Below are 24908 nucleotides of genomic sequence, written 5' to 3'. Positions count from 1 at the left end.
ATATTTCATTGGCTTGCTTGATTTTACGTGGATACTGGAATTTATTTATTTATTTCTTCTTTTTATTTTTTTTATCAAATCATAGCTGTGTACATTAATGCAGTCATGGGGTACAGTGTGCTGGTTTTATACACAATTTGAAATATTTTCATCAAACTGGTTAACGTAGCCTTCATGTCATTTTCTTAGTTATTGCATTAAGACATTTATATTCTACATTTAGAAAGATTCACATGTACCCTTGCAAGATGAACCATAGGCGTGGTCCTACCAATCACCCTCCTTCCACCCATCCTCCCCCCTCCCCTCCCCTCTCTCTCCCCTTTCCCCATATTCTTGGGCTATAATTGGGTTATAGCTTTCCTATGAAAGTTATAAATTAGTTTCATAGTAGGACTGAGTACATTGGATGCTTTTTCTTCCATTCTTGAGATACTTTGCTAAGAAGAATATTTTCCAACTCCATCCATGTAAACATGAAGGAAGTAAAGTCTCCATCTTTCTTTAAGGCTGCATAATATTCCATGGTGTACATATGCCACAATTTATTAATCAATTCGTGGGTCGATGGGTACTTGGGCTTCTTCCATGACCTAGCAATTATGAATTGGGCTGCAATAAACATTCTGGTACAAATATCTTTGTTGTAATGAGATTTTGGTCTTCTGGATATATACCTAGTAGAGGAATTGCAGGATCAAATGGCAGGTCTATTTTTAATTCTCTAAGTGTTCTCCAGATGTCTTTCTAAAAGGAATGTATTAGTTTGCAATCCCACCAGCAGTGTAGAAGTGTTCCCTTTTCTCCACATTCATGCCAGCATCTCTGGTTTTGGGATTTTGTGATGTGGGCTAATCTTACTGATGTTAGATGATATCTCAAAGTAGTTTTGATTTGCATTTCTCTGATGATTAAGGATGATGAGCATTTTTTCATATATCTGTAGGCCATACACCGATCTTCTTCAGAGAAGTTTCTCTTCAGATCCCTTGCCCACCCTGAGATGGGATCACTTGTTCTTTTCTTGCTAATACATTTGAGTTCTCTGTGGATTCTGGTTATTAAACCTTTGTTGGATACATAACCTGCAAATATCTTCTCCCATTTTGAGGGCTGTCTGCTTGCCTTACTTACTGTGTTCTTGGCTGTGCAGAAGCTCTTTAGTTTGATCAGGTCCCAGTAGTGTATTTTTGATGTTGCTTCTATTACCTGGGGGGGTCCTCCTCATAAAATTTTCACCCAGGCCAATTTCTTCAAGTGTTTTCCCTACACTTTCTTCTAGTGTTTTTATGGTTTCATGTCTTAAGTTTAAATCTTTAATCCAGTGAGAGTCTATTTTAGTTAATAGTGAAAGGTGTGGGTCCAGTTTCGGTCTTCTACAGGTCGCCAGCCAGTTCGCCCAGAACCATTTGTTAAATAGGAAGTCTTTTCCCCACTCAATGTTTTTAATTGGCTTGTCAAAAATCAGATAATGGTAAGTAGCTGGGTTCATCTCTTGGTTCTCTATTCTGTTCCATACATCTACCTCTCTGCTTTTGTGCCAGTTCCATGCTGTTTTGATCACCATCGATTTGTAGTATAGTCTGAGGTCTGGTAGATACTGGAATATAAAGAAGTTTTTTTGATTAACAAATTTCAATTTGCATTCCACTGGGGTTATACATAAATTATACTGCTAGAATCACGTATCTATAAGAATACTTAGAATATATTTAAGAAAAAAGAATCATGTAAAGAATATTTGACAGGTAGTGGCTAAGGGGAGAGAAAATTGAGTGGATTTGAGAAGGTATTGGGACCATTGAATAAAAGTGGTCTAGATATGCCCGTATATATAATAATTGCATATGTTCAATTACATGTAATTCAAGAAATATCTGATTTAAATGGATACAAATATGTGTCTATTATTTCTGCTAGTGGCCAGTTTCTGTCTTCAGCAGCATTAGCAAACTGCAAGGCACAGTAGGAAGAGCCTTGGATTGGACATCAGAAGTGGATTCATGTGACTGCTTTGATTTTGAAAGGTGGGGAGGCTCATCTCTTCCCATCTCTACAATTAGAATAATACTGACCTTATAAGGGCATTTTGAGGAACACATGTGGATATAAATGAAAGTATTTTCCATATTTTGTGTTTTCCAATTGCTAATTCATTGTAAAATAACTACCTTACACAGATATTGTTAAAAAAAAAAAGTAACGTGGAAAGTGTTTGGTATAGTTCTGGACATGATATATGCTCCATCAGCTGCATCAGTCATCTCTGGGTTGACTTTGTTTATTTCTCTTGATAATAGGTTCAATTATCCCCTTTATTTACATGCTTTATAACTTTTGTTGTATACTGGTCATTTTGTATGAAATTCTAATTAAATTTATAGAAATTCAAAGTGGATAAGTATTTGTGCCCTCCTTCCAAAGGACCCCTGCCCCCTTCCTCTGTTGAGCTGTTAGGGAAAGGGGCTGAGATCATGGTACAGGTATAATCAGTCCATAGTTGAGCTGCATATAGGCTGGGTTTGCAGCTTTAGTTAGTTTCAGTTTATCAGGGGTTTCAGTTTCCCAGTGGTTTAGAGGATGAAATCAGAGTATGCTGTCTCTCTCATTAACAGGGCTTTGGGTTAATATTGGTGAGATTTAGAAATCTCTCTCTACAGTTTAGGCCAGCTGTTAGTGGTTTATGCCACTGAAGATTCTGTTATCTGGTTTCATCCCCAGCTTTCTACACCAAGGGATTTCCTTCTCTGCTCTTTTGCCCTTCTCTTAGCACTTGAAGAAGACCTCAGGGGGAGACTTCCTGGGTGGTATGGACTCACACTCCATCTGGGTCTTCTCTGCTCACTAACACAGGCTGGTAGTCTCCGGAGGTTTGTTCCTCTGCCTACTGTACCCCTAGAGAGGAAAGCAGCTGTAGATTTCTTCTCACTTAGAAAAGGTTCATTCCTCTCTGGAATTTAGTTTTCCTATACTTCTTTGCATCCTAAGCTCTTTGATCGCATTCTAAAAGCTATGATATTTTCTCCTAGTTACATTGAAAGCAACTATCTCCTATAATACACTTCCCAACCAGAAGTGGAACTGTCTCTTAGTTATCTTAGTGAGTAAATCATTTTTTTGAAAAGATTGATCATAGTCTTCAACTCTTTTGTCATATAGCCTTTCTTTTTCAAATATCTGTTTCGTCCATACATCAAGAGTATTACTAGGATAAATGGCTTCATTCCTTGTAGTTTAGGAAATATTCCCAGCATGAAATATCCTCTGATGAATGTACTTAGCACCTTCAGTTGGGGAGATACTGTTGACATCAAGGCATCCTCAGTCTGGTAGATTGTACCATCCTTACTCATCGGCATCTTAGTCAATCTTTCTTCAATTAAAAAAATCAGTGAAATTGGAAAAAAAGTGATTATTTAAGAAGTCTTGTTTGAACAATCTACAATTTGAATGTGTTTGGTAAATTGACTCATAGAAATTATTTTTTGCTCTGGTGTCTTTTAAAAACGTTGTGCCCTTTTCATTTATCAAAAAGTGGTGAAAATTGATTAAATATTTTGTAAAAGACTTTGCTCTTTTCTTTGATGCTCTGTATGCTGTGTTTTTTTAAGTGGTAACAAAATTTCCTCAAATATTACCATTTTGAGAATCCATTTTTTCATAAATTCATAATAATAATTGGAAAATAGAATTGAAACCTAAATGAAATTGAAGCATCTACATTTAGGTTGGCCTTTGTTTTGCAAATAAGTAACTCTAGTACATCTTTTTCTCTAAATGCCTAAGTCTGTCTCATGCACAGTCACAAAAATATGGAATATTTTTTTAAAAAATTATTGAAAATTGAGCTTTTAAATTGAATTTTTTGCAAGAGGTCAGTGGTCATTAGATTTTTGTGATTATAACAATATTGTTTCCTCACATCCTTAGACTGAGTTTGGTTTTCTAGGCCCAGGGTTTTAAGTGGTGAGCACTGAGATTTGAGACAGATGGATTCTCCAAAGCATTCAGTTTAGCAGCCCTAGGGAGTGTCACTTCATTAATTAGTTCATGGAGCATCCCTTTGGACTAGTTTAGCAGGATTATTCCTATTTTTACAGGTTAAGAAACTGAGGTAGGATGCATTGAATTGGTTCATGTAAAAAGTTGAAGGCAATCAGTGTTAGAATTCAGAATTCTAGACTCTTCCTCAGTTACTCAGTTTATCAACCTTGATCTTGTTATTCTAAATATGTATTTTTAAAACAATGATTTTAGTTTTGGTGAGTTTACTTTTCAAAGCAGACAGATTCGTGCAGGTTTTAACCTGAATGTTGACTCTGCTGTGATACTGACCCACTAAGTATCATGTGGAATTTGTGAACTTTACCTCAAACTACTTATTTAGACTTACCAGGTTCATATGCAACATTTTATTTTTATATAGCCATTAGTGATATAAACACAGTCTAAGTTAGATACCAAAAAGAAAGAGATATATTGGAAAGAATATGTGATTTGTATCCAAAGACTACACTAGACTATTGGCTCATGCATTTGAACAGAGTGAACATGGTTAAGTCTCATTTGCCACCATTGACTTTGGAAATACTTCCAACAAGTTTTGTCTTATCTGTCTATTCTCTCTCTTCCTTTCTCCCTCCCTCCCTTCCTTCCCATTTAGTCTCTGCTCATAGGGTAGAGATGAGCTTTTTGTCCCTATCTTGAGCCTATCTCCAGAATGACTTCTCTCTCTAGTACATGAGGCTAACCTACTTCTGAATATCTTAATAAACTGGATTTTCTAGGACTGTGTTGAACCCAATGTAGAATTGAGGAAGAGGTCATTTATTAGCATGTCTTACTCTTGGTGGTGATTTCCTTACCAAATGACAAAGGCAACTGGGAGCATTAACTCTGTTGGGTCTGGAATGAATATTTGAGTTTTGCATTGAAACTTTTTCATTTGATTTGGTTTCACAACTAACACTAGTCAGCCTGCTAACTAGTGAGACCCATCCCTGGGTACACAGGACTCTGAGTGAGAGTACCTCTGGGTGTCTGTCCTTTTGTTAACTTGGTGTGTTAATTTTTAACATTATTCTCAAATTTGAAATATTGCTATTTTCAAAGGGCTAGAGAAAGTGTATAAGAAATAAGAAAATTAATAAAATTTATCATCATATTTCCCATTATCAAAAGCCATACTTTACTGATTCTAGATAATCACCAATTGACCAACATTTTATCCCCGACTAGGGCTCTGGAAAAGCTCCCCTCATATGCAGTTGGTTTGATTTAATTTTTGTGTATGTGCGTGATTTAAAATGCATTTTAAGTTAGAAAAATTTTAAGTTAGAAAAATGCATTTTAAATTATACCTAGTATTTTTTTTAAGTACTAATTGTTTTATACAATGGTCTATATTTGTTTATTTTCACAATTCAGATATATTACTTCAAGTAGTTTTTTTCAGATTATTTTATTGGTATATCTGAAAATAACAATTTAATTATTATTTTAATAAAATATTAAAATATTTTAATTATAGTAACTCAAGGAAATGTATATTTAAGATTAGCCTTCAATTCACGATTAATCATGAACATTTGGAGAATACTTTTGTTGTGCTAAATGAGGAAAATTATTATTCAAAACAGATGGTTTGATTTAACTTGAGCAATAGTTTATATGTAATAATATGGTTATATATTATATAATATATAATAATATAATTTTTAAAATAATCTTATGCTATCATATATTTCTATATGTTGTTTATAGGTATCTGTAAGCAAAATAGCATATTTTAGGCAACTGAACAAGATTTGAAGTTACTTGTTTATATAACTTATTTACCTTCACGTTTAATTCAATAATTCCACAAGGTTTTTATGTCATTGAGGTGGATATGACAGACACCCACTGAAACCACAGCAGCTGAGTCTGAAGTCTGAGCTCAGTGTATTGCGAGGTGACACACTAGGTGTATCGTAGAGGTTAACTAAAAAGTGACACTGAGAATAGGCAATTAAAAATCAAATAAGTAAAATCTATAATATGTCAGATACTGATGGTGCTAGGAGAAAAACAAAATGAGGCAGGGAAGGTCAGTAGAGAACCAGGGATGTGGGCAGCAGCTTTCAGGACAGTTATGTTTAAGAGGTAAGGAGGATTTTGAGAGGAAGAAACTGTTAGTTGAGGTGTAGAATCAAAAAGGTCTTTCTTTCACATGGACAAAAACTCATTTGCAGTTAAATCATCCTAAGACCTAAGAGTAAGAGGGATTTTCAGTCATCCACAGACTTCATGAACCCCAGCCCTGGCCTTAAAACTGCATTCCTTGTTTGCCAAATGTACTTTCTTTTTCCACTGTGTTGTCAAATCTATTTTTTTATGCCACACTATGAACTAAATGTATCAAGGGACTCTTGGGGTTTATCAAGAAGAAGCTTAACAATAAATTCTATTAATCGAAAAAAATTGCTTACTCTTTGTTTTGGCAAACCCAATTCTAATAATTTATTCTACAGAGATATTTACATATTCATTCAAATACACATTTGCAAGGAAATCCACTGTGCCATTATTTGCAATAGCAAAACATTGGGAAGCAATGAAAAGGGCCATTTAGGGATAGGTCAAGTAAATTATCACACTTTTGTGGAATGGAATATAGATAGGTGGTGTGAAAAAATGAAGCAACCCTTGCTCTAAATACCGGTTTGAAACAATCTCCATGATACATTATTAAATTAAAAAAAAGCAAGATAAGGAAGAATAGGTATAGCAGGGTATTAGATGTACTTAAAAATTATCTGCATAAGATATCTATGTAAGATTATATGCATATATACACAGACTGTCTTTGAAGAATATTGATACCTCTGGTTGTGGCTTGGTGTTTAGGGAACAGGAGTAGGAAAGACTATGTGCCCCTTTTATTTTCTTATTTATTTATTTTTTTAAGACACAGTCTCAAGCTGTTGACCTGGTTAGAGCGCTATGGTGTCATAGCTCACAGCAATCTCAAACTCCTAGGTTTAAGTGATTCTCCTGCTTCAGCCTCCCAAGTAGCTGGGACCACAGGTATCCACCACAATGCCTGGCTTTTTTTTTGTTTTAGTTGCAGTTGTCGTTGTTTTGACTGGCCTGGGTTGGGTTTGAACCTGCTGGTCTTGGTGTATGTGGCTGGTGCCCTACTCACTGAGCTATGGGTGCCACCTACATGCCCCTTTTAATTAGTTGCATTTTGTTTAGGTTGTATGTATCACCTGTTAAACATTTTTTAAAATGTCAACATCACTGTCAATGTTAATTTAAGACCAAGAACCTGTGGGTTTAAAATGGTCAAAGTGGGCCAGGTGCGATTGCTCACACCTGTAATTCTAGCACTCTGAGAGGCTGAGGCTGGTGGATTGCCTGAGCTCATGAGTTTGAGACCAGAAAAAAAAAATAACCAGGTGTTGTGGGGGGCACCTGTAGTCCCAGCTACTTGGGAGGCTGAGGCAAGAGGATGGCTTGAGTGCAGGAGTTTGAGGTTGCTGTGAGCTCTGAGGCCATGGAAGTCTACTTGAGGGTGACAAAGTGAGACTTATTCTCAAAAACAAACAAACAAACAACTGATCAAAGTGATTATGATTAATTTTTAATATTTTGCTCTAAGTTGGAGCATCTTAATTAAATTTCAATAAACATTTATAACTAGCAGTTTTGCTAAGTGCTGTTTTAGCACTGGACAGTCACAGAAAATTTCTTGTTTCTCTCAAAGATGGCATGATTTTACAGAAGAGAGAGTTCCATAAATGATTTAGGGCCAGTATTTGAGTTCTAAAATTACCAGCAAGGTGCATAGCAAATAGTCAGAGGTTCATTGATGTGGGTTCACTAAAAACTCTGTTCCTTATAATGTGACTTTAGGCAGATTAATGAATTAAGCCTCAGTTTCTCCATATAGAATGCGGCTATAGGGATCACACTTCAGGATATTGTTTTGATGGTTAAAGGATATATAGAGCATGGAGCTATCTTAGTATAATGCTTAACATGAAACATAGTGCAATAAATGTCAGCTTGTTTTTTTCCTAAGTCAATCAGTTCCTTTTGCTTGTAAGTTTTCCTTTCAAATCATGGGGAAAAAACCTCTAAAGTGCTGTTATCAATACCATAGTAGCAGGCACAGTTTGAGACAGACAGCTAAAGAGGAAGGAGCTGTGAAGGATTGGTGATAACTGAGTTGGACCTGGGTGAACAGGTGGAATTCCAGAACAGGTAGAAAATGGAGAGGGCCTTTTAGGCAGAGGAGCAAGATGAGGAAAGGCAAGGAGTGCATGCAGGGAAGTTTTGGGAGTGGAGGGGAGTAGGTTGGTTCCATGGCAGTGCATAAGGATCTGGGTGGAGGGAGCGTTGGTAGAAGCTGAGGGCACTGAATTAACAGTGCTTGGCTTTCGGGGTTCTTGCCGGCATACTTAAGAGTAGGGCTTTATCTTCCAGCGGTAAAGGTGGAAACCAGATAGCAGAAGACTGAAGGGAGAGTAGGGCTGGAGGACGTAGGAATGTGAATAAGAGGGAGAGAGATGGGGAGGATGTACGTGAGAGGGTCATTGGTTAAGGGAGGAATTGAAGACACTGAAGATGGAGGTGGAGGGTCTTAGGATTAACGGAACAAGTAGAGACAGCAGGGGATGGTATCACAATGGGGGGATTGGCTTCATAAAGGGATGTAGATCTGAGACAGGCAGAAAAGGAGAAAGGTGATGAAGATGTAGATGAGATGCCTTTGGGGAGAAGGAAGGTTTAGGGGCTTCATGCCTGGTGGTTGTTATTTTCTTGAAGTTTGGATGCCAATAAAATTACCTGTGTGGATGTGTATGTGTTTGGAGTGGGACATTAGTGCTTAGCATGAGAGGTAAGGATTTTGACAGTCATTGTAGAAAATGGAAAAAAGGAATTGATTTGAGAGGCATGGAGGGCTGGCTGAGCAGTACTGAGGTCCAGCCTATGCCAAAACATGGTCTCAGGGGAAGGCTCCCTGTGGGACCATGTGTGATTCTAACAACTGCCTGACCCTGGAAGCAAAAGTTGATCAGAACTACCAGATGCAAGGACTGGGGAAATTCAGGGTGCATGTAATTGTGTCCAGTGGTTAGGGGAGGAAGTGAGGCCCGGAAAAAGTAGACGAGGTTAATTTTTTTTTTTTTTTTTTTTTTAGATTGAGTCTCACTTGGTGGCCCTGGGTAGAGTGCTGTGGTGTCATAGCTCACAGTAACCTCAAGCAATCTTCTTGTCTTAGTCTCAGCCTCTCAAGTAGCTGGGACAACAGACGCCCCCACAGTAGCTGGCTAGTTTTTCTGTTTTTAGTAGAGATGGAGTCTCACTCTTGCTCGGGCTGGTCTGTGAACCCCAGAGCTCTAGCAATCCACCTGCCTCAGCTTCCCAAGGTCTGAGGATTACAGGCATGAGCCACTGTGCCAGGTGACAAAGTCAGTCTCAAGAGGATAGGGTGAAGTCAGCACCTGGTGGGGGTCAAGCAGGTGCAATAAGAATGGAAAAGGAGAGATGACCAAACAGCGTGCTCTGTGACAGAGCTCAGAATTTTATAGGATTCTTTTATTGTTTGAAGCATTGTTTAAAAATTGCCTGAAATTTTATAGTGTCCCAAAGTAGTCTGTTTTTGGTACAGATCATGAATAGTATGCCCAGGGATTATAGGGAGTTTTTCTTTTTTTGAGAGCTTTGTTATGGGCGTATAATATTGATAGAGGGTGAGCACAAAGTATTTATACAAGTGGGGAAAAAGCGCAGATTTTTACAAAGGCATAGCAAGTCTCAGTCTGTTCCGGGGAAATCTGTAGATTTTCCTCAGGCCAAAAAAAGCTAATACAAGCTTAGTGGTTTATATATATATATATATATTTTTTTTTTTTCTTTGCTTTTAAAGGTAAAACCAGTAATCCACAGCAAGATCAATGTGTCAGCTCGCTTTAGAAAATCACTTCAGGAACCTTGCACTATCTTGTAAGTTGGAACCCTCTATGTTTCAAGTTAAAATTTGGTTTGATGGTTTCCTTTGGGTGTGGAATTTGTTCTGTAGTTTTACAGGCATAACTGTTTCAAATGGTTTGACTCCTTTTTTTCCAGCTTGATTGCAAACGGAGACCTCATAAACCCAGCTTCTCGCCTTCTCATCCCCAGAAAAGCCTTGACTCAGTGGGATCATGTGCTCCAAATGGTCACAGAAAAAATAACTCTGAGGAGTGGGGCTGTCCACAGGTATGGCAAGGCAAACTTCCTGCAAGGGTGTTGGGAATTGTTGGAGATTTTTCCAGGAGGCTCTGGAGTCATTAGTCACTGGATTTGAATTTTGGCTTACTACTTAGGCTCGCCTGCCTCGGCTTCTTTATCTGTAGGATGGACGTACACAGGGGCCAAAAAAAAGTATATATTATATTTTAAGCAAGGAAAAAAACTGTCTTAAAATTGTAATACTCAAGTCACATTTGACTTCTGCAATTATAAGAGGTGCTTGAACATGATCTGTATTCATCTTTTGTTATTGTTTTGTTAGAGTATATTGTTATTTGTCACGCAGTTTCTTCCTTTTATAAAACGCATTTATACTTTTTTGCACCCTGTATATGATAGCACCTACCTCCTGGGGCAATCCACACAAAGAGCTTAAAACAGTAGCACATCAACAAATATTAACTTATTTTTATTCTTTTGATTTAGAGTAAATAGGCCAGCATCATGATTACTTTAGCAACTGAGAATGCCTTTTTTTGAATGAGCCAGCCTCTTAACTTAATGAATGTCCTTTTGTTCCCCCACCCCAGGAGATATTTATGATTATTTGATAGTCTAAACTATTTGCCTATGGTTAAAAAAAAGAGAGAGAGAGAGAGATATCAAGAAGTATTTAGTGGGTTTAAGGAGGAGGCAGGTTAGAGAGGATAATTAAGTGGGGATGTCTAAATACAAGAAATCAGAAGCATATTTTTTACCTTCTATAACTGAAGATCCATGTAATGGTGCTAAATTGTGAAGCCTGTGAAATTCTCCCTTGATAGAAGCTGACTTATTTATTTTTCTTTAGGTAAGAGGGTTACAAATAAAATGTACATTTGCATGATGTATTAAGAGTGTATATAAGTATACACACACACACACACACACACACGTAAATATTTGAAATGCTATCAAGAGTTTTCTGGATACCTATCTTACCCCAGTCTCTCTAACACACTGCACTGGTAGAAGTCATGCTTCCTTTTGAATTCTTATGTTTTCATATATAAATATTCTCACACACATGATAAAACAAGTTCTCAAATGACTGACTATTGTGTCTTCCAGTTTAATGTATATATTTACATATATTACTTTATAGAGTTTCATATCTATTGAGATTTGTTTTAATTGAAAGTAATACTTTACAGGTGGTAAGAAAAAATCCAAATAGGGTATAAATAAAAAGTATTTCTCCTGCCTTAGTCTCCCTCTCCCGATCCTTTTTCCTACTACTTTTTTGCCCCATTCCAGAAATATTCTATGTATATGTAAACACATGTCTCTTTTATTTTTTAAAAAACATAAAAAGGAATACATGTGTATAAATAAATACACACATCCCTTGCTTTTTTCCAGTAACAACAAATCTCAGTGATTATTCTTGCCAGCACAAAGAGGTCTGTTTTGTTATTTTTAATGTCTAAAAGTATTCCTTTCTGTGGTTATATCCTAATTTATTTTAACAGTCTCCTCTTGATGGGAATTTAGGTCATTTCCAATCTTTTACTTTTACATATATATGTCTTTGTATATAAGCAGTGTTTATTAGGAGACTAAAGTTAAGAAATTGAATTGCTGTGGTAAGCGACAAATCTATTTAGAATTTTGATCGATGCTGCAGATTGCCCCCCAAAGAATTTATACTCTTTTCAACTCTCACCAAAAGTTCATGAGAGGGTCTGTTTTCCAGGCCCTTTTATCTATACTTTAAGACTAGTAAGCTATTTTGTTTTTTCACTCATGTTCAATAAAAATAGTATTTTCTTCTTTTTTGATTTTTATTTATTTGATATACAACGTCCATTGATTATTTCTTATGTTCCAATCATTATTCTAAGTGCTTTACAGTTTTAGTTTAGTTCACTCAGGGCCCCTGTGAGATGGTAGTGTTATTATTCTCTTTTAATAAGACATAAAAATGTGATACACAAGGGGGAAAGTTATGTGCACAAAAGTCACGTAGGTTCTGAGTAGCAAGGCTGGGATTCAAGCCTAGGCGGCAGTCTGCCTACAGAGCCTGTATTCTTAACTACTAAGCTGCTCTCTAAATGCCACATATCTATATTCCATTTTGTATGAATTATCTGTCAGGGACTTTGAACATTTGTATTATTGATTTATAGGTACTCTTTACATATTGGGGAAATTTTCTGATGTGAGTTTTAAGTATTTTTCTAGTTTATATTTTCTTTACATATAAAAATCTTGAATTTTGATGTAATTTTTCAACCTTTCTTTATGATCATCAAGTTTTATATCTGGCTTAGATCTTTCTTAATCTGATTAGAAAAATATTCTCCTATGTTTTTACTTTGTACTTTTAAATTTATTTAAACTTTTCATTTTTCTGGATTTTAATTTGGTGTCAGAAGTGAAGGCAGATTTTAATATATTTTTTTTAGATGTATGGCTTTGACTTTTGACCTACACACAGTATAGATAAACTCACCCAATAAATATTTTAAAGCACACAAGGATATATACAGATGATTTCATACCCAGATACACCTATTCATGCATACATTAATATGAACAAATTCACACAATTAAATATATGCCAGTACAAATATAGAAATGAAATTGGGTTATGTTGGCCAAACACTTGAATATTTAGAGAAAGTTTATTCTTTTTTTTTTTTTTTGAGACAGAGTCTCACTATGTTACCCTCAGTGGAGTACTGTAGCATCACAGCTCACAGCAAACTCTTGGGTTTAAGTGATTCTCCTGCCTCAGTCTCCCAAGCAGCTGGGACTACAGGCACCCATCACAATGCTTGGTTATTTATTTATTTTTTTGTCACAGTTGCCATTGTTGTTCAGCTGTCCTGGGCCAGGTTTGAACCCACCACCCTCAGTGTATGTGGCTGGCGCTGTAACCACTGTGCTATGGGTGTCGAGCCAGAGAAAGTTAATTCTTAACGTGATGCCAGATCTGAGTAAGTTTAGTTGTTGCTCATGTGGGACATACCCACTTTCCTTTAACAGGATGTTGGTGAGGCTTATAGTTGGATCCTCCCTATGCATCTGTATATATCCCATAAAAAATTGACTCTCTGTTTATGATTCTTGTGTTTGTTGCAAGAGATGAAAATAGATCAATAAGAGTTATACTATGCATAAAAAGAGGCTAAAATCATGGGTTAGAATTGATTCAGTACTTTTTACCTATCTGCAGAGGGAACCAGTGAAATCCTGGCTATTTCCGGAGTTCACAGGTGTGCTGCTTTTTTTTTTTTTTTTTTTTTGCAGTGTTTTTGGCCGTGGCTGGGTTTGAACCCACCACCGCCGGCATATGGGGCCAGTGCCTTACTCCTTTGAGCCACAGGCACTGCCCAGGTGTGCTGCTTTTTAATTTCTAGCTACCAAGGCAACTCCTAATTCAGATCTAACTATTTTGAAGGAAAATGAAAGGAGAATTTCTGAGTTTAGGCCAGTGGTTCTGAACTAGGCACAATTTTGTCCCTCAGGGACATTTGGCAGACTGGAGCCATTTTTGGTAGTCACAACTCTGGGGATGGGGGTGGCTATTACCACCATCTAGTGGGTAGGGGCCAGGAGTGCTGCTAAACATCTTACAGTGTGCAACACAGCCTCCCCACCTCCCCATCAGGGAATGATCTGGTCCAGAGTATCAGAGAGGTGGTGCTGTTGGAAACCATGGTATAGACAAGGCAAAATCAAACCAAACCAAACCAAACTGAAATCTGGGTGAAGTGTGGATATTTAGACTGGTAGGAGTAGAAAAAGTACAATGTCATAAAACAAGAGAATTTAGGAACTGTATACTAACTAAAAACAAATACATTTCAGGAATTTCAGTGGCCGTTTTTTATTGTCGTATCTCCATATGATATGGTCATTTATATAATCAGTAAATATGTCCACAGGTCAATGGATTTTTTTTTTGCATTTGCAGATATTACCAACTTTTACTATGTAATATAAGAAGACTGAGCCTTTTTTTTGTTAATCTTGAAATCCTTCCAGTTACTGACTCTTGTTTGTAACCTTCAAAAATTGCACTTTCTGGTTCCTTTTTTTTTTGCAGTTTTTGTCTGGGGCCAGGTTTGAACCCACCACCTCTGGTTTATGGGGCCAGCGCCCTACTCCTTTTGGCCACAGGCACTGCCCTGGTTCGATTTTCTAATAGTCTATTTTTTCTGGTTCTTTAAAAAACAATTCTGTGGCTACTTTAAATAGTCTAGTAAAATTATCACTGTTCTTTTAATAAGTTACACGTTAACCATAGTTTGTCGCAGCAGTTTTACAGTAAAGGAAGGTTCTCGTGAAACCCCTCGATTCCAGGAAGATGTAATGTTCACTCTCTTGCTTAGGAGGGACGGCAAAAAAAGAAAGAAGCACGAATGCTATGCGGTTCTGCATCATTAACACTGGCGATGGGTTCTTTCACCTCCTGCCCTCTCACCCCATTTTCTCTGACCCAGTTCTGTGTGTGTTTGGACGTACTGCTTTGGCTGAGGGCCCTCCTTACACAGAAACTGGTCAGTCAAAAGCTTGTCCACTTGGCCACTACGCTAAGAAAATAAATTTTAAAAGTAGTCACACCCAAGCTCATCACTGTGAAATATATACATATAATGGAATTCAACTTGTACCCCCTGATTCTATTAAAATAAAACAAACAAACAAAAATCACAAACTATAAATAGAAGACTCCATCTCTAGTGGAATCCTATGTTTGTTTAAAGAGCCATATTCTGTACAATTAATTTTTCCCCTCTAAAATCTTAGAAAGGAAGCAACAGGGGATCTGTATGCTATATCATCAGGCTCACTGGGAAACCCTGTACAGCTAGATAGTTACAGTGCATGTTATCTACAATATACAATATGACAGGGGCAATTTAGTGGAATCTAATGACTTTGAGGCATTTTATTGTTCAATAAATGAGAATAGTAACACATGAACCAAATTAAGAACAGAATGTTTTTATTTGCTTCGTAGTTTTAAGCAGTTCTCTCTTTAAATGCTTGATAAAATTCTAACTGTTAAAATGTGTTGGCATTTATATTTTTACAGACTTTATACTTTAGAAGGAAAACTTGTTGAGAGTGGGGCAGAGCTGGAGAATGGGCAGTTTTATGTGGCTGTTGGCAGAGATAAGTTTAAGAAATTGCCTTATAGTGAATTACTTTTTGACAAGTCAACGATGAGAAGGCCTTTTGGGTAAGTCTTGGTCCTTATTTATTCAGTTCTCATGCTTTAGTTATCACTTAAAGTAATTTTGCTGACTCCCATTATATTTTGTGTAATTGATAATCTTATTTATCACTTAGAATGGAAGCATATACGATGTGTATGGATCTTTGTTTTTATTGTCGTGATAAGAGATTGAGAGCTATTGCACAGAAATATAATTTGGGGAAATTTATGAAAAACTACGTCATGTTTATTTGTATTTTAACCATGCACTAAACTTAATAGTAAATGCAAAGATTTATTATTGCAAAGAAGATACAGGCCAATGAACTTTTCTGTAGCCAATGTTATTAAAAGTTTTAGTGTCTTAACAATTACTAGACCAAATAATTTTTCAGTTGGTTTGGAAAGAAATATCCAAGGGTATTAAAAAACCCATAATATTTTCCACTCCTTTTGTTAGAATAATAACTGTAAAACATAAAACAGTATAATTCCACTTGTGCCAGTAAGCAGAGAGGCTGGGTATATAACTAATACATGCAAGATTTTAAGGATTATACTATTAATCAGTGCATAGCTTCCCAAGGTGACCGTAGTTATATTCAGCAATGAGGTATGTAGCAATTTTTCTGGGATGAGTTCATGAATTTAATTGTCTGTCCTCGTACATTTGCTCAAGATGCTTTGTTCCAGCCAAGAAGAGGCATTGCAGAGACTCATGCAGAGCTCTGGCCCCCAATACAAGACTTCCCTGCATGTGCATGGCGCCTGTGGAACCATCTCTGTTTCTATTCACAGAGATTCTGTGACCACTCTGCTAATGGAAACTCACTTTTTGTGGTTGTTTTCTGCAGAGATAAAGCAGAATGTCACCAATGGTTTTTTTTCATTTAATTCCTAATTTGTGTAGCTTGATGAAGAAGCTGGCTGAGAGTTTCTAAATGAGTAAGAAAGGAAATGGAATTTCAGGGTTGCTGTTTGAACTATGTAACAGCATGTGGTTTTCTAGCACTTTAGAACTGTTTACTAGGCAACTTACTGCTAACTGTCCTTACCCATCCATGAAATCAAGTCCTTTAACAATCTCTGCTAAGCAACACCACATTAACCTGCTGTGAGCTACCGTGTCTCCTTGATCATAATAAAAACTGTAACTTATGTTGGCTTTTCTCATATAAATCAGTAAAATGTCCCTTTGTATATGTGTCCTATTTTTGTTTATTTTATTTATTTATTTTTTGTTGTTGTTTTAGTTTTAGCCAGGGCTGGGTTCAAACCCACCACCTTTGGTATATGGGACCGGCATCCTACTCCCTGAGCTACAGGTGCTACCCAAATGTGTCCTGTTTTTGGAGCAGTTCAGTTGAGTTTTAAGATGAGTCTTTCCCTAATAATACAGATGTTATTGGATGAAGAGGTCTGGCTGCCTGTCCCTGTCAGCCAATATGCAGAGATGGGTATAGGTTTACAAAACTTTGTCAGAAGGCCGGGATTCTAGAGAACAGCAAGACTGCCTCTCCAAAAACTGTTCTGATATTCTATTTCCAACATTACAGCTTTATACATTTAAGTTCAAGTTTTAACCCTTATCTCAAACAATAATCAGCAAAACCCATGAGCCATAGTAAACAATAATTAGTGTAACTCCTGACCCAAAACAACATTTCCATTCAAAAGTTAATCTCCTAAATCAGTCCACCTAAACTGCTCAAGATCGGCATCTTCAAGGTAGGAGCTAAATTTATAAAATAGTAAGAATGGGAGACAGGAGGTGAAGGTCAGGCAGGACCTAAGCCGACCAGACCAGCTGTGTCATGTCTGCCCCAGCCTGACAGACTCCATCTTACCCTCACTATGTATAATACCTGGGAAACAATTTATTTTCACAGTCTAAAATAATTTTCTGTATTATTTGGTGATAATGACTGTTTTAAAAGCTTAATGTAAATACCAGTGTTTGCCTAAATCTCTACTTTCCTATCAGAGGTAGACATTATAAAAACAATGGAAATTTATTGTTTTTAATCCAATCTGGCAAAATCATTACTCAGACTGGGAAATTATTTTTTTGATATGCTAAATGATATGATAAATAGAAAATTGGGGCATTTGAATAAAAATTAGGGTGGTACTACAAGTTTATTTGTAAGTATTGATTAAAATAGTGGAAAACATTAAAAATGTTTTGGAATGAAATTAAGGAATTTTGTGGTAGTCTTTTGAGACAGTATATGGTACCTTCTGTGAAACACCAATGGCTGTACATAGTTGACTTCTAGGCTGAAATGACAAGTTGGGACGACAGTTAATCTTGCATTGTATATTGTTTGTAAGTGATGTTCAAATTTCTAAATTACAATTTGTTTCCGCAGTCAGAAAGCTTCTTCACTACCTCCTATTGTAGGATCCAGAAAGTCTAAAGGGAGTGTAAGTATCAGATGCTTTCCTCATTAGTGTTCTATATTTTTATGAGACAGAGAGACTGTCCTTTGGGTTGCAATTAAGTTCAAAGACATAAGACTTAGCTGCCTTGTGGCATATAAGCAATTATGTGAAATAACACCAGAACTTTAATATTTTAATTAAGATCCTAAAAGAGAGCTGACATTTTTAGAAAGTAGACTTCAAAATGTTTTTCCTTGTATGTACACCTGATACAATTTATATCGTGTTTAAAATTTAAGCTATAAAACTATAGTTTTATGTGTTGTATGGTTCTTAGAGGAACCACTATATTAGATCACATCAGTGGGCTGTCCAGTCTTGTTTTCAATCTCTGATAAAAACTAAAAGGGAAATTTGGGTAAGAGAGTGGCAATCCTCAGTTATATTCCTCTAAAAGACTGAGAATCGTTCCAAATATTTAGTTCCCCCTCAGGGTATTTTTCATCTATCATTAATTCATTATTTGCTAATTCAGTAAACATTTATTAAATACCTATTTTGTGGGAACTGTGGCAAGCATTTACCAGTAATAGATAATTTCTTTTTCCTTTTTGGAGACAGAGGCTGACTCTGTTGCCCTGACTAGAGTGCAGTGGGTTCATCCACTGTAGCTCACTGCAAATTCAAACTCCTGGGCTTAAGTGATTCTCCAGCTACAACCTTCCAAATGTCTGGGGATATCGTGTGGACCACCTCACCCACCTTATTTTTCCATTCTTGGTAGAGACTGGTCTTGATCTTGCTCAGGCAGGTCTGCAACTTCCGAGCTCAAGCCATCCTCCTTCTTCCACCTCCTAGAGTGCTAGGATCACAGACATGAGCAACTGTGCCCCATCATGGCACTTTCTTAACTTATTTGTATAGTTAGTCGGTACTCCCTTATGGGGATGCATTTCACATCATGCTTGAGTATTGCTCAGGATTTGCTCTGGCAAATCTTTCTGACTGAGGCTTCTCTTTCTTTTCATTCAATTGAATTGCCTGTCAAGTTGTGATCAGAACGGATTTGTCATCTCCTACCACATCCTGGGCTAACTAAATGACATTCTTACTTTGGTGTTCTGTAAAATAAGTGATTACTGGGCAATGGTACTGTTTCCCAATGATTTAGATCTCTACCCCACCCACTTTTTTTTGTCCTATTATGTGAAATTACTGGAAAAAAGTAGAGTAATTTTGTGTGAGTGAGTAGTAATGAATTCAGGACAATAATTATTGTCAGACATTTATTAACCATTCGTTTGCTGAGACTCTAGTACTTTTTTTTTTTTGAGACACAGTCTCACTTTATCACCCTTGGTAGAGTGCCCTGGCATCGCTGCTAATAGCAACCTCAAACACTTGGGCTCAAGTGATTCTCTTGCCTTAGCCTCCCCAGTATCTGGGACTACAGTCGCCCCCCACAATGCCCAGCTACTTCGTGGAGACAGAGTCTTGCTCTTACTCAGGCTGTCTTGAATTCCTAAACTCAAGCAATCCACCCACCTCAGCCTCCCAGAGTGCTAGGATTATAGGCCTGAGCCACCAGACTCAGGGCCCTCTAGTACTATTTTTGACAAAGCTTTTGCCCTCAGGCAACTTACAATCTAATTAAAATCAAGAAGATAGTTCGAAAAGTTAACAAGCAAGCTAGATCTAAACATTAAATCTGTGGTAAGATTAGTAAATGTGTGTGTGAGACAAGGAATCAATGCACAGTGGCAGAATTTCACAGAGGAAGTTGAATTTGAACTATGCCTTTGAAGATTCTTTAAGATTCAAGTAAAAGTAGATAAAGGGAAAGGGATTTCAGATCAAAGGGACGTCTGAGGAAGGGAGTAGACCATCCTTGGGCATGTGGCAAAATCATCACCCTGGCTGCTGTTACTTAGTGAACACTCCAGGGCTCAGTACTGTGCCAAGCTCTTTACAGGAAAGATTTATTTAATCCTTTGCTTCAAGGCAAGTATCTTTGTGATCTGAATTTAAAAAGGAAATGAGGAACAGGAAGTACAAAGAGTAAAAGTAAGGTTCCCATTGGGCAAACAGCTGGGGACGGCCTGCAGGGAGCTTCTGCACTTGACTTTCAGGGACAGTGCATCCCTCAGGCTGCCCAGAACAGAGAGTCCATTAGTCCCTTCTCATGTGCCTGAAATGGTAGGTGGTGGCAGTTTTTATATGACTTTGAACACTGGAATGAAAAGTCTAGTCTTTATCCTTGAGGAAAGAGCATCCCATGAGCGTGCTGAAGGTGAGAATGTTAATCCCAGTCCATTTTAGGAATGGCAGATCTTCTATGTAGAGAAAGACTTAACGTGGTGAAAGGCCTTAGATAAGTTGTTGGTTATGAAGGAATTGCAACTGCTTTGGTAGAAAGTGCTGAGTCTATACTAGGGAGGTGACAGGAAGTGATTATTGTTTGTGAAGAAACAAATAACTTGCTTGGTGATTGGATACGTGGGATTTATGGAGAGATTGGGGCCAAAGATAACTGTAGGTTTTTGAGCTTGGATGCCTGAGAAAATGGAAATCTTATGGCCAAGAAGAGGGCAGTCAGAGGAAATAACGACCTACTTCATTTCAAACATGTTAATTTGGAGGTGTATGTAGGAAAGGTAGTTGAAGCAGTGCATCAAGCGGTTGGAAATGGAAGCACTGAGGCCTGACAAGGACATTAGGACTAACGTTGGAGATTTGACTATTCACATAAATGGGGTTAGTCAAGGAGGAGAGACAGCATCACTCCCAGCACTGAGCACAGCCTGCCTGGAGCAGGCCTCACGGGAGCTGTTGAGTGAGAAGGTGTATGAGAGGGAGCCTAGAGGGAGATGGTGCCATGAGAATCACGGAGGCCCAGGCTTGAGGCAACAGGTGTGTAGAGGGAGACCAGTGAGCAGAATTTCACTAAATAAAACTCATGAATTTAGGGCTTGGAAATTGTATTTTATTCTCTTGTTTTCTTTAGGACTTTGTGGCAGAAGCCCTTTCTTCTACTGTGCAAATATTAGCTTGTTAATTCTCACACTACAGCCGAAGGATGAGGGTTAAACAGAGACCCAGTATAACTGAGTAACTGACCTCAGGTCACGGGGAAGGTCAGTGTCAGAACCAAGATCATGACTCAGCTCTTTGCATTCACACATACTGAACTTTGGAATTATGTGTTTACTACTATGTTCTAAAATTTGAAAATCTAAATTTTTCATTAAAAATGTGTACTGTGTTTCCCGCTTTAAAATAAATGCATGTGTTGGTACACACATATAATTTTCTTTTTGCCCACTTGTTTGGAAGATTTTTCAAATCTGTGCTGTGAATACTGATTCCTCTAAATCTGTGGTTCTCAACCTTCCTAATGCCGCGGCCCTTTAACATAGTTCCTGTGGGTCGCGACCCACGGGTTGAGAACCCGCTGCTCTAGATGATTGGACTTACCTTGTGTCTGGCATGGTGTCAAGCCTGTGGGAGACAGTGATAAGCAGAAAGACATGATACTTTATCTGATGCTCATGAGGTTTACTTGAGAAAGCAAAGATTAAACAGACAAGTCCACAAATCAATATGTAATTAATTACAAAGTATGATGGAAGTTAAAGGAAAGTAAAAGGAGAACATATTTAGATAGGTGTGTCAGGAGAGGCTTCATTGAAAAGTCACCTTTTAAGAAAAATCTCAAAGTGCACTTCCATTCCATGGAAGACAAAGACTCCAATTATCAAACGTATTTCCATGCCATGACTTTGTAAAAATAAAATGATAGCAGTTTGTTCCTCATTCCACAGTGTTCCCACAGCACTCTGCATTCATCCACTCAGGCCGTCATCCCTGAGTGTGTCTTTATTGAGCACTTACTGGGTGCCAGGAGCTACTCTGGGGACCAAGTACAGAGGTGAATAGACAGACAAGGACTCGGAGCTCATGGAGCTTCATTCTTGTTCATGTGTGCGTGTGGGGAGGTGGTGGGGGGAGGAATAGGAGTGGACGTGCAAGGTAAAGAAGTACACAGGGGATTTCAGACCATGATAAGCACTGTGAGGAAAGTAAAATGTAAGAGGGCACACATTTGTATAAAATTCTCTGAATCTGAGACCTTGATGATAGGAAGGAGCCAGTCATTCAGGAATAAAGCAGAGTGGGTGGGGAGAGCACCCAAAGCAGAGGAAACAGAGTTACACAAGCCCTTGGTAAAGAGCCTGGCATACTAGGAGGGCAGAAGGAAGGCAGGGCAGTCGGAGCTGAAGTAGGAGAGGCGGGTAGGGCCCAATCACGCAGGGCGTGTAGGGAGTGTGGATTTTATTTCACAATGGGGCACCACAGGAGGGTGGTAAGAGGGAGATGATGTCATTTGATTTACACATTTGAAGCCTCATTCTGGCCCTGACAGTCATAGAGAAGTGGGTTAGGGTAAGAATAGCAGTAGTGGGATGGCTGAGTCCAGGTATGTGAGGCAGGGGACTTGCAGAGGTGGCTGCGGGGGATAGATGTCTGTTACAATCCTCTTTGAGTGTACTGTCATTGATTGGTTTGTCCACCCAGCACCTATTCATCAAGTGCGTGTGTGTCCTGCATAATACCCTGGTGCTTCCAGGTCCAGATTCCCAAGCACTCAGTGTGTAGAAGTCGCATTCTAGAGCAGTGTGCGTTGCTGTGGAACACTGGTGTGCACGGAGAGGGTCTTAGGTGTGCCATGGAAATTTAAAAAATCATTTCTTAAACTATTTTCAAAAGAAGTTCAAAGCACAGTAAGTATATTCTTTTGTTTTTACTCTTTTTTTTTTTTTTTCTGGATCAACATAATCTAAGTGTGCCAGAAGTTTAACCATAGGTTCAAGGGGGCTGTGAGATAAAAAAGAGTTGAAAAACGCTGTTTTAGAGGGACACAAATATATATTTGACAGCAATCAGGGATAAGCTTGATGAAAAATGTATCAAGATAAGGGAAGAGAGAGTGAGAAAGTGTGCTGTTTCAGCTGGGTGGGTGGGAAGGCCTCTTTTAGGAGGTTCCATTTGTGCAGAGGAGAATAAGCCCTGCACAGTGGCTGGTGCCTGGTAGGAGCTCACTGTGCCTTATAGAAGCTCACTGCGCCTTATAGGAGCTCACTGAGCCTGGTAGGAGCTCACTACGCCTTATAGGAGCTCACTGAGCCTGGTAGGAGCTCACTGTGCCTTGTGGGTGCTCGCTGCAACCGGTAGGTGCTCTCTGCTCTCGGCACATGCTCACTGAGCCTGGTAGGTGTTCACTGCGCCTGGAGGTACTCACTGTGCCTGGTAGGAGCTCAATACATCTGCCGAGGGGTTTCGTGTATGCCTGGCAGTGAGCTGCTCAGAGAGAACATTGTATACTGGTAAATCCAAAGTCACAAGTTTGATTTTTTAACAGGAGGATTAATTTACTGCTTTCCTTTAATTAATTGGTTCTCTGGAGAATGGATTTTATAGATCATTAGCCACGAGGCCGGGAGAAGAGGGGCTGTGTGAAGGGGGCTGTGTAGGGAGGGCTTAGTTTCCAACTTCAGAAACTACTGCCAGATCAGCTGGAAAAGTATCCTGAACTCATGATGCAAATCTAAAGGGACACAGAACTAGAGTTTTAGAAGTTTCTTTCCCACACATGGCTTTCTAGGAATTGTTCTATTGCATAAAGAAGGGAGTGTGTGTGGGGGCCTGACAGAACTGACAAAACCAACCAACAAACAAACAGCCGAGTAAAGGTTGCCATATCCTGCACTGGGGCGCCTGCTGGAGCACGCAAGAGTCGCAGTACCCAGTCCAGTGGGAAGGAGGGTGGGCAGCAAGCGGCTCTGGAGGGTAAGCAGACCCTTTCAGAACAGCCAGGGGACAGACCTGTGCCTAGTGGGACAAGATCAGAAGCCACTCCTTCGTGGGAAGAATGACAGACATTATCAAGGTGAAAACGTTAGCCTTGAACACAAAAAAGGAAGATATAAGTGAATAATCTGAAATTCTACCAAGCTCAAAAAATAAGCCAATCAGTGGAAGGCGGTCTTCTAGCTTTAACGAGACACCACATGGAGTCAAAGCACCCTCTAGTGGAAAAGATGTAAAATTAGAGACATATTTGAAAGTTAAGGGCTAAATAATCTTTTTGTTGTCCTTATAACCATTTGGCCAGTGGATCTTATGATTAGGAGCAAATATTTTGATTTCTAAGGCTTTGATAAAAAGACCTGTCTGGTTATCCAATTATTACAATGTCACTGTGAAGCAAATTGGTAACATATAAAGATAAATTCCACATCCTCCCCAACCTCCATTTTACTGTGGAGAAAACTGAGTCCAGTGTAGGTAACAAGGGCTTCTCCCTCTTACCACTACCAGGTATACAAATTAGAGGAATGCCAGCTGGAGTCAGGATCTGGTCCCCTGCTTATAAGGTTTCCCGGGAGCAGAGCTGAAATATACACGTTGTGTCAGCTGTTCAGTTAGGCAAGGCTCTCACAAAATTATTTTAAACTTGATTTTTTTTTTTTTTGAGATAGAGTCTCACTTTGTTGCGCTGGGTAGAGTGCTGTGGCACCATAGCTCACAGCAACCTCAAATTCTTGGCCTCAATTGATCCTCTTGCCTCAGACTCCCAAGTAACCTGGACTACAGGCACCTGGCCACACGCCTGGCTATTTTTTAGAGCTAGGGTCTCACTCTTTCTCAGGCTGACCTCAAATTCCTGAGCTCAGGTGATCACCTGCCTCAGCCTCTCAGAGTTCTGGGATTACAGGCCTGAGCCACTGTGCTCGGCCTTAAAACTTTTTTTTTTTTTTTTAATTGAATGGTAACTATGTACATTAATGCACTTCTGGGGTACAGTGTGGGGTTTTCACATGCAATCCAAAATACTTCCATCAAACTGGTCAACACAACCTTCATGCCATTTTTCATATTCTACTCTTAGAAAGATTCACTTGTACCCCTATAAGATAAACCTCAGAAGTGATCCCTCCAAACCCCCTCCCTCCACCCATTCCCCCCTCTTTTCTCCCTCCCCCTCCCCATATTCTTAGGCTATTTGGTTATAGCTTTCATATAAAAGGTA

General features: G+C 38.5%; 1 protein-coding gene across 1 annotated transcript in view; it reads left to right on the top strand.

Moving 5' to 3' along the window:
* DCDC2 (doublecortin domain containing 2) overlaps window positions 1-24908 on the top strand; it is a 188784-nt gene that overhangs the window by 48712 nt on the left and 115164 nt on the right. Inside the window, exons 3-6 of the mRNA XM_003788334.2 lie at window positions 9920-9996; window positions 10120-10251; window positions 15311-15457; window positions 17806-17860. Coding sequence (XP_003788382.1) covers window positions 9920-9996; window positions 10120-10251; window positions 15311-15457; window positions 17806-17860 — 411 coding nt within the window. The remainder of the gene's footprint in view (window positions 1-9919; window positions 9997-10119; window positions 10252-15310; window positions 15458-17805; window positions 17861-24908) is intronic.

This window comes from Otolemur garnettii, unplaced genomic scaffold (assembly GCF_000181295.1).
Source record: "Otolemur garnettii isolate 467f Iridium unplaced genomic scaffold, OtoGar3 scaffold00026, whole genome shotgun sequence".
Lineage (NCBI taxonomy): Eukaryota > Metazoa > Chordata > Mammalia > Primates > Galagidae > Otolemur > Otolemur garnettii.
Note: the sequence above shows the minus strand (reverse complement) of the source record. Positions and strands in the feature narration are given on the sequence as shown.